General features: G+C 37.2%; 1 protein-coding gene across 1 annotated transcript; it reads right to left on the reverse strand.

The window, feature by feature from the left end:
- Positions 1-3,817: 3,817 nt before the first annotated feature.
- Positions 3,818-4,771, reverse strand: LOC111543954 (olfactory receptor 6P1). Its single transcript, XM_023214359.1, has one exon. The coding sequence runs from the start codon at positions 4,769-4,771 to the stop codon at positions 3,818-3,820; it is 954 nt and encodes a 317-aa protein (XP_023070127.1).
- Positions 4,772-10,461: the final 5,690 nt, after the last annotated feature.

Genomic DNA, 10,461 nt, shown 5'->3' on the forward strand with positions numbered 1-10,461 from the left:
AATAATAATAATAATAATAATAAAATAAAATAAAAAAGAAAAGAAAAGAAAAGTGGATTTTATGTAACAACTGGTGAAGACCAGCTCAGTGGTGGGATGGAGAAGAAGCGCCAAAGCACTTCTCATAGCCAAACTTGCACCACAAAAAGGTCATGGTCACTGTTTGGTGGTCTGCTGCTGGTCTGATCCACCACAGATTTCTGAATCCCAGCAAAACCATTACATCTGAGAAGTATGATCAGCAAACCAATGAGAGGCAACAAAAACTGCAGCACTGTTAGCCGGCACTGGTCAACAGAAAGGGCCCCATTCTACAGAACATCCAACTGCATGACACACAACCAGTGCTTCAAAAGTTGAATGAATTGGGCTATGAAACTTTGGCTTATCCACCACATTCACCTGACCTGTCACCAAACCGCTATCACTTCTTCAAGCATCTTGACAACTTTTTGCAGGAAAAGCACTTCCACAACCAGCAGGACGCACAAAATGCTTTCCAAGAGTTCATCAAACCCCAAAGCATGGAATTTTACACTCCAGGAATAAACAAACTTATTTCTCATTGGCAACAGTGTGTTGATTGTAATGATTTCTATTTTGGTTAATAAAGATGTGCTTGAGCCTGGTTATAATGGTTTAAAATTCTCAGTCCAGAACCACAATTCCTTTTGCACCAACCTAGTTCAATTTTTCAGCCATACGACTAGACACCTGTGATTTTTATACATTTCTGCATCTCTAGCCTTAGTGTGTTGAACTTTCTTCCCATATTTATTACCTTCTAGATGGCTGTTGGAATTCCAGGCATCAAATCCAGGTTCAGAAAAGGGAAAGGGGCAGTGCTAGCACCAGCACCAGCCATCTCTTTCTCTCTAGAAGATAACCTCTCCAGCAGAACTCCATTTATGTTTTATTGGGAAAATATTAGATACATAGCCAGTCTTAGTTTCAAGAGAAGCTGAGATATCAACTGTATGGCAGAAATGTAGGTTTCTTGCCTGGGTCAGGCATGTTTTCAGCTTCAAAAATTTAGGTTATCATAGCAATGAAAAATGAGGTCACTTTTGGCCAGGCAACTAAAAAACAGCCACTTATTTTCTTAACTGAAACTGAGTTGCAAATAAGAATCATTTGCAAAGCATGTTTTATATTAAAAGCACCACTGTTGGAGTAAAATAGAATATTTGAAGAAATCTATGAAGTAAGTAGTTACCCATCAACACCATGGGAATCTCTCACAGTAGAGGAAGAACAAATCAAAAACACTGTGATCTCCCAATGGGAAGAAATATGACTATGACATAATGAGAGTCATAGAAATAGCATGTTTTAATCATTTTTTAAAGGAGGAACTTCACTGACTCAATCTGATGACATCTTGGCACGATATTAGATTGTACAATTGGGAAGGCTAAACTTTCTGATCAACTTGTTACCTACTCCACATAGTTACAAAGTTGCTTGGAGCTTTCCTTTCTGTATGTGCCTTAGAGAAAGCCAATTCTCCAATCTCAGTTTGAGTAAGAGTGAGTTTAATACGTGGTTAATGGAACAGGCATATCCTTTAGAAGCATATCATGATATTTGTAATGATAAAATGATAACAATGATGGAACTTGGCATTTATTAAATGCTTACTGTGAATTAACGGTATTACATGCCAGAAGGTCTTCTTAGGTTCTAGCAAACAAACTCACACACTATCAAAGGCCTTACCTGGCATAAAATTAACTCAGGGAAACAGGATAGTAAATCCAACATTCCAGAAGGGCAGTTTTAGGAGTTTCTCTTATGGGAAAGAAGTCCTGAAAGCAGTTGAAGGCACAGACTCTGTCATTTAAAGTCATAGCTCAGGTGGGAGGACATAAGATTTTCATCAAGGGGTGCAGAGTTCACCTTAACTTGGAATCCTCAAGCCCTGTAAGCACCTATATCACTTGTAACAATTTCATAGGCATCCATAGCTTCTAGAATTCCCTGCTGAAGACATGCCAAGTTACAAAAGTAGCCTGAAGCTATTATTTCCCACTAGATATCTATAACACATTAATCATCCTCCCAGTTCAGGGGTCATTTGCTGATCAGAGATAATTTGTGCCATAAGCAATGTTGTGTAGTAATGTTTATTAGGTTTATAGGGAAGCAGAACTAGAAATTAATCCAAGATCAAATTTATCCACAAAGAGAAAAAAAAGCTAACCCTTTGCCCACATATGCATTATTTATTTAATATTCGCAACAAACCCATATGATGGAAAGGGTATTATTTTTATTATCAAAGAGAAATTATGAGCAGAGATGTAAAGTTTCTTGCCTATGATCACATAACTTGTTATTAGTAAAGCCAGGATCAAATTGAAATTTGCTGATTCTAGGGTCTGAATTTTGAACTCCATGTCTCTCATAATTCTATGGAAGGAGAGGAAAACGTAATGTAAATTGAGCTATGTTCAGAGATGTTTCTAAGGCTATTTAGAAATTTTATGAAAATCAAACAACTTAAAGTGTTTTAAGTATCAGATCTTTTCTTGTTATTTTGTTTTTAATACTGGAAAATCTAAAATGATTGTTGATACAGTAGTTTGCATTGATGGACACATGTCTTTTTCTCCCTCAAAACCTGTCTCAGAATAGGCAAATGTGCACTGATCAACAATCTGTGTTTATTGGAATTTGTTCAATTGCATTTTTATTTTGTGTCACATATCCCACATCTAAATAATCATTGATTTGGTTCAATATGCAGAAATTTGGGTAAATGAGCCTAGATTCAAGATAAGCAAAATTTCTCTGAGCAATTCAAGTACATTTTCAACAATCAAAGGAACTTGCTAGAATACCTATGATTCAGACTATGAACCTGAGACATCCCAATTGCCATAGAGATATCTGCATCCTATCTATGGCTCTTCAATCTTCTTTCTTTTGGAGGCATTTTCTGTTCTTACAGGCCTTTGACTAGGAACACAATTTAAAATATCTCACAATTGGTATGGTCCTGGCGCTAATTAGTTAAAACAGGTACTGGCCATAGTGAAGGAGAAGATTTGTATATAAGCTTTGTAGAACATTTTACCTACTACCTGGTCAATATTTGTTAGGTCAACCAGTTTTATATCCCCTGGAGATTCAAAGAGAGAGGGAGAGGATATTTAGCCATATTGAGTCATGAATATATGGCTGAATATCAGCACTGCATCTCTCTCTGCTTTGACTTTCAATGAGCATGAGTTTTGTAGAGGTAAAGGGTATTGATAAGATTATATGAAATTAGGTCTTGGGGTATAACATACTTGTGCAATTTCTTATGAAAGTGGGATTTGAGAATCTGGATCTTTGAAATTGTTATGTTGAAGTCTACCAAATTTTTTTTCTTGAGCTGTCCACCAGTAAGTTCCCTTTTTTTCTCATATTATATTTTCTCACTTATAAAATAATGAGCTTGGTCTAGACTAGGGAATCCTAAACTGTCTATGAAATAGGAATTCCTATTCCCAGGAAATTTTGAAAATTATTCATGGCAGGGTAACATTCCAAACATACTCAGTAAGACTCTCCACATATTTTTTGGGGGGAATCTTTATTTTAACAAATTTCCAGGTGATTCTTATGTACCTAGTCCAACCTTAGTTTGAAAACCCCTGTAAAAAAAATAAATGATTCATAAACTTTCATTTGTATCAGAAGGTCCCAGACAACATTTAGAGAAAATGTTGGCAAATTGTATTTATGTTCCCTTTAAGCCCATTCTGATTCCTTGAGGAGGCCCTATTAAGATTCTGCTATTTTCACCTCTCCCAGCACCTGTTGTATATCAGTCTGGAACATCCCTAGGATAGTGACATCTGCCCATCACTGTCTTCCTGAAGGCATCCTTCACCTCCTTGTTCCTCAGGCAGTATATGACTGGGTTGAGGGATGGTACAATGATAGTGTAGAGCACAGAGATAATCTTGTTGTGGTTGAAGGTGTACATGGCCCGGGGCCGTGCATAGGTGAAGAGAATGGAGGAGTAGTAGATAACAACCACTGCCAGATGAGTGGCACAAGTGGAAAAGGCTTTGCAGCGTCCCCTGGAAGTAGGGATCCTCAGGATGGCTGCAATGATGGCAGTGTATGATGAAACCACAGCCAACAGAGGGAGTAGAATCATCACCAGGGCCAGAAGGAAGTCGACTAGCTCTACTTGCTCCTTGTCAGAGCAGGTGAGGTTGAGTAGTGGGGAAATATCACAGAAAAAGTGGTTGATAATGTTGGGTCCACAGTAGGACAATTGGGAAATAAAAAGAAGCTTCATCATGGAGCTGAAGAAGCCACTTCCCCAAGAGGCAGCAGCAAGGCGAGTGGCCAGACTGGAAGGCATGAGACTAGGGTAATGGAGTGGCCCACAGATGGCCAGGTAGCGGTCATAGGCCATAACTGCCAACAGCACACATTCAGTACAGGCTAAGGCAATAAAGAAGTAGAGTTGTGTAATGCAACCTACATAGGAGACTCTACTATCCTGGGTAAGAAAGGCTGCCAAGAGCCGAGGAATGGTGACATTGATGTACCATAGCTCCAGGAAAGAGAGATGGCCAAGGAAAAAGTACATGGGGCGATGAAGGCTTGGAGTAAGCCATATTGTGAAGACAATGAGTGCATTCTCCAACAATGTCAGAAGGTAAATTGCAAAGAAAAGGACAAAGAGGAGCAGCTGGAGGGGAGGAGTGGTAGGGAAACCCACCAAGACAAACTCTTCGACATGGCCTCCACTCAAATTTCTCATGGTCTCTGTCCACTTGAGTGCCTAAAATAAATCACAGGAAGAACAAGAGGTTTGAAAGATAGGTAAAACAAACCGCTAACATACTCTCACAGGTTATAACCACTGAAGATGCTTAGTGGTATATTAATTATTATATCATTTTTCCTCTTCACTTTGCTGTTTTTTTCTCTCACCTTATAGGAAAAGTTAACAGACCTGAATACTCAATTACCTAGTGATCTTAACTACAGTGGGTATTTGATAAATACTTTCAGAGTGATTTCAGAACTGCCTTGGCATTTTGATTCTTGTCCAGGACGTGCTCTTCCTTTACATCCCTTAGAAACAACTATAAACTCCTAAGCCCACAGCACCTTTACTCAGTATTTGTTGAATGAGTGAATACAAGAAGGTGTGACCTCAAGTTGGAACCTACAAACTTATCTCTCAAGAGAAATTGTACTAAGAGGAAGCAATAACTCAGGGAGATTGCTTGAACTATAATGCAAAGCAACATGACAGTATGCAGATTGGTTTGAAAAATATTCATTTCCAAATAGAGAGACAATTCAATACAAAGGAGATTATGAAGCTCTGCTCCAGGAATAGTTATTTTTCCATTCACTTTACATTTATTTTTGAATACATTTTTAGTGCTAGAATTAGACCGTCTTATTTCCAGGAGGTATAATATGTTAAAAATTGACCTCCTGAAAGTTGTACATGTCTTAATTCCTGGAATCTATACACCATATGGTAAATATTTTGCAAATATGATTAAATTAAGGACTTTGAGATGGAGAGCTTATCCTGGATTTTCTAAGTGGGCCTTAAATACAATGAAAAAGGTCTTTACAAGACAGAGACAGAGTGAAACTTGAAAGAGACGCACAGAGGAGAAGGCAATCTAAAGATGAAGCAGAAAGAGATTTAAGGATGCTGGCCTTGAAGACTGCAATGATTTGGCCACAAGGTGTTTATCCTGAATGAATGCCCACAGCCATCAGAAGCTAAAAGATGCAAGGAAGAATTTCTCAAGAGCCTCAAGAGGGAGCGCGGCTCTACTTATGCCTTGAATTGAGCCAAGTGATACTGATTTCGGATTTCTGGCCTCCAGAATTGTGAGACAATAACTCTGTTGTTTTAACCCACCACATTCGTGGCTGTTTGTTACAGCAGCCATGGGAAACTGATGCAACTGGGAAGGCAGGAAAATGAAAGAGGAAGTCATTTCCCGAACTATTCTTCTATGCTTTTCTAGTCCTCTATTAATATTGCCAGTGATCTGACATCTCCAGGGAGACCCTGATAAAATTACAAGTCTGACTTGAGATTAGGTCACATGTCATTAAGCATTTTCATTTTTGGTGTGATTTAGGTACCTGTCTTTAAACATTATTTTCCTCTAAGAAACTTAAAAAATGATATACTAATTTACATAGTTTTAACTTGACATCAATTTTTTTTTTTTTTTTTTTTTTTAAGGATGAGTCCTTGCTGTGTTCTTCAGGCTGGACTCCAACTCCTGGGCTCAAAGAATCCTTTCACTTCAGCCTCCTGTGTAGCTAGGACTACAGGTACAACATCTATTTTTTTATCAGACATTTATGTGGCCACAGGGAGTCTAATTTTTTACTGAATTATGAGAATTGAACTTTTAAATGAAACAGATTACTTCTTTATATATTCAATGATATCTAATGAAATCTAAATATCAGTGCTATGGTAATGATATCCATTGATACTTGTTTAAACAAGTACACAAATGAGCATATCTTTTTAAAACTGGAAATTTTACATCACTTATTTCACCAAAGTCACAATTCATGGTATTGTAATATATTTATAATTGCAAGTTTTTATTGATTTCTCTGTATCTACCTACATGTTTTTTGTTTCCTGTACTTTTAAGACTATTGAGTGCTTTATAAAAGATTTTCTCTAGCTGTTATATAATTAACATACATTTACCTAAAGCAATATAAATATAAATATATAAAACATCTAAAAATATATTGGACAAAATGTTTAAATTTACTAGAAAACTATCTTATAATAATGTATGTTATGCTTTTGTCCAATGTTTGTGTGTATTCTAAGACTTATTACCACAATGAGAAAGATTTCAGCATCGATTTTATTCTGAATTTTCATTTTGGAGGTGTAAATACTAAGAAAACTAGTTCACATATAAGTGATATTGAGGTACCATAGCTACATGAATGAAAGTTTGTTTTGTTATAGAAATAACACTAGATTATTTGAACTTTTTATTAGTTGTGTGCCAGAAAATATTCAGTAACATATCATCAAAATTACTTTCATGCATCTATTAGCTGACAACTTGATCAGCTTCTATTTCAACTGCGTTGAAAGCAATAGATTGTTAACCACTGACCTGCAAAAGAATTTGATACCCAGTTATTAGCCCTTTGCTTTCTCAACACTGACTTTGGCATTGACACTAACTTACACTCTTGGGCACTTCCATATGGCAAGACTTTGCTATGCCTTTCCTTGTTAAAAAATATGAAAGAGAAGTGGGAAAGGACACTTTATCTAGCACATCAATTTTAAGAGCTCTTAAGAGAGTTGAAGATGAGAGAATCAGTCCTTTGGAACTATTCCTGCCTGGACATTGGAAGATTTTTATTTTTATTTTTGTACCCTCAAGTGTCCAAAAAGTCCATTTTGGAAGCAGTGACTTTAATGCATCAGATACTTTTCTGAGTGACAGTTTAAAGGGAAGGTATGTGTGGTAAGGTTAGGGACAGGGTAGGAAGGAAGCCCAGCATGCCTCAGGAGTAGGTAATAACAGAGGATGGGAAAAACGTGAAAATGATGGCTGGAAACTCTCAAGAGACAAGGTAAGGGAATTGAGATGCTAAGGCAGACTGAACAATGACAGAACATCTGAAGAGGGACTTGTCTTCACCCCTCTATTATCAGTGTAACAGAGCAGTAGCAAAACATAGTAGGCACTCAATAAATATTACTGGAGTGAGTTTCAGTCTTGATCTGTATAGTCTTGAATTTACATCATTCAGATTCATAATATATCTTGAAAATATAGGTAATTGAACTAAAGGAAAACTAGGGTTCTTTTCCAGTTATTGCATTGCATAAAATTGGTTGAAATTCCAACTTACCGGAGTCAGTCCTGAGGGATGTGGGAGAGAAGTTGTTGGAAAATGGAGTGAAGGACGGGAAGCAGCCTTAGAAATTTACTGACTGTTCACAAGTTTGTTGGAAGCCAATCTTGCTCTGCAGCCTACTGTGGCTTAGATTGTCTGCTGATTCAAAGACAAGCCTGCAAGTTGGTCCCCTTGTGCCCAGAGGTGCCCATACTCCTACCTCTTGCCCACTCCTCAGTAATATTATGTCATCATCTTCATGAGTTTCAAGCTCAGTTGTTGAAAACTGAACTCTTTTTGCTATTTCACCTGGCCTGCTACTGCCAAGAACTTTCTTTTCCAACCAAGGCAACTTCAGCCCCTATTGTCCACCAGAAATGGTCTGTTATTTTATTCTTTTCCTGCTCTCAGTCTACTCTCCCTTTTTAGAGACGCTCTCCTCGATAGACTACTTTTCAATCATAGTACTCAGATCCCTTCTGTAGCTCTGAGTATATCATGTCCACTGAACTCTTCTTGTATTTGTTCTTTTTGTTTGTTTGTTTCTTCCTTGCTTTAACTTCTAGGTGTGTCTTCTCCATCATCAGCCTGGGAGCCCTTCCTCTATTAGTGCTGCACAATTTTTATATCAAGGGAAGATTCTACCATCAGGGCAGCAGAGTACAGCTTAGCCTGCAATGTTAGCAGTCACACAGTGATGATCTCTTTAAACATACCCTTCTCACTTGGCAACTTAGATTCCAAGTAATAATTAATGAGGCACACCTTGAAGATTTCTCCCATATGATTTTCCCTCAGAACCAAGAACAGCTCTTTATGGGCTGGTCTTCTCAGGACCAGATGATATTGATGCTGTTGTACAATTTATCTTTTATTTGCCTTTGAATTCTCTCCTTCAACATTACCCTCCCCTTTACTCCTGCTTTCCATTCCTCTTATTTATTCCTCCAGTTACATCAGGGTTTTTCAAGACATCACTCTGTTATTTTACCTCTCGTCTTTTGCACGTGAATAAACTTAATAAACAACAGTGTCTCTGTAACGACTTTGTCCAAAAGGTCCCTCACACTCACAGCTGCTATTATGACCATGACGCTATTAATAAATCTATGGAGTAGCTATGTATCTTCCCGGATTTTTCCTCCATGGTAGCAGAGATCTCACTCATTGCTGTATTCTAGTTAAGTTCATTGCTTTGGCCATAATACATAACTGATGTATATATATATATATATATATCAAATTAGTTAAGAAATAAATAAGGTAATACTTTAAGAACTTGGAAACTTAAAAGATAGAATGTCATTTCAGGGGTGGAATATCGAACCTGTTTTATTATTTGTAAAATAGTTCTGCTGCTGCCACTGCTGATAACATTTGTCATTCCTACTTCATTAGACTATATCACATTAAAAGAGATAATTAGCTGAGAATTATTTGCCCATAATATGACACAATTTATTATTGTAAAGCACATTAGTGATGCCATAGCTCTGTGGGCCTGAAACCATGTAGATGTCACTTGGATCTTCCAAATTAGCTATTCACACCAGCACATTTGCCTGGATCCCTGTTTAACCTCTACTTTCTAGATGCTACATAAGTGAAGGTTAGTAGTAGATGGCCTGGTGTTCAGTGGTGCTCTATGAGAAGCAACACAAGCCTTCATCTGGAGACACACTGGGCAGAGCCCTGTGCATAGGCATATCCCACTCCCAGAGAAAACTGCTGGTTTTTTTTTTTCTTTGTTTCCCTTGAATTCCTCATTCATCATCATGAATTGAAGAATCTTAATGTGCCAACCAAAACACTGGTGAATTAACAACTGAGGACTGTCTGAAATTATTATAACTACTGTCTTCGTCTGTATCTACAAGGCATATAAAGAATATATAATAATAATTGATTACTCTGTGAAGGGTAGTGAGTATTTTTCATATGCTGACTTAATTCTCACCATAGCCCAGTGAGTTTAAACACCATTGTTTCTATTTGTAAATGACACGGAAAGATGAGTGATTTTTTTTTTTTCTCAAGATCATACATCTAGAAAATTGTGGAAGTGGAATAAACCTAGATAATCTTCCTATGAATGTATGGTGAGAAATTTAACTTGTATATTATACATCTTCCATGGAAATAAGTAAATGTCCATGGGTATAGCCAGGTGGACTCATTTGTATAAGAATAAAGGGTTTTGTTTGTTTGTTTTTTTGTTTGTCTGTCTTCTCTGTGTATGGCAGTCAAATTCATTCAGAAGATTTTTTTAAATCTCATTTGAATTCATAGATGTAGACTTAATATGACAGTTATTTATTTGGGTCTTGCCTTAGGGCAAGCGAAGTGCTACACCCTAAACACACCAAGATTGGCTTCTGTCTCTCTTATCATGGCTTTCTTCTTTCTGGGTTCCCCTTTCCCACATATATTTTCCTACCCTGTCCAATGCCTTTACAAATCTCTAACATTTTACCACATTGCCACTAAAAAAAAAAAAAAAAAAAAAAAAAAAAAAAAAAAAAAAAAAAATCCTTCACCCTTGTGAACAGTTCGGATGCATTTCTCGGGTGCTATATT

The sequence above is a fragment of the Piliocolobus tephrosceles genome, chromosome 1 (assembly GCF_002776525.5).
Source record: "Piliocolobus tephrosceles isolate RC106 chromosome 1, ASM277652v3, whole genome shotgun sequence".
Lineage (NCBI taxonomy): Eukaryota > Metazoa > Chordata > Mammalia > Primates > Cercopithecidae > Piliocolobus > Piliocolobus tephrosceles.

What these genes read in the sequence shown, in the direction of transcription:
- LOC111543954 (XM_023214359.1), bottom strand. Translation starts at nt 4,771, where the DNA reads ATGAGAAATTTGAGTGGAGGCCATGTCGAAGAGTTTGTCTTGGTGGGT.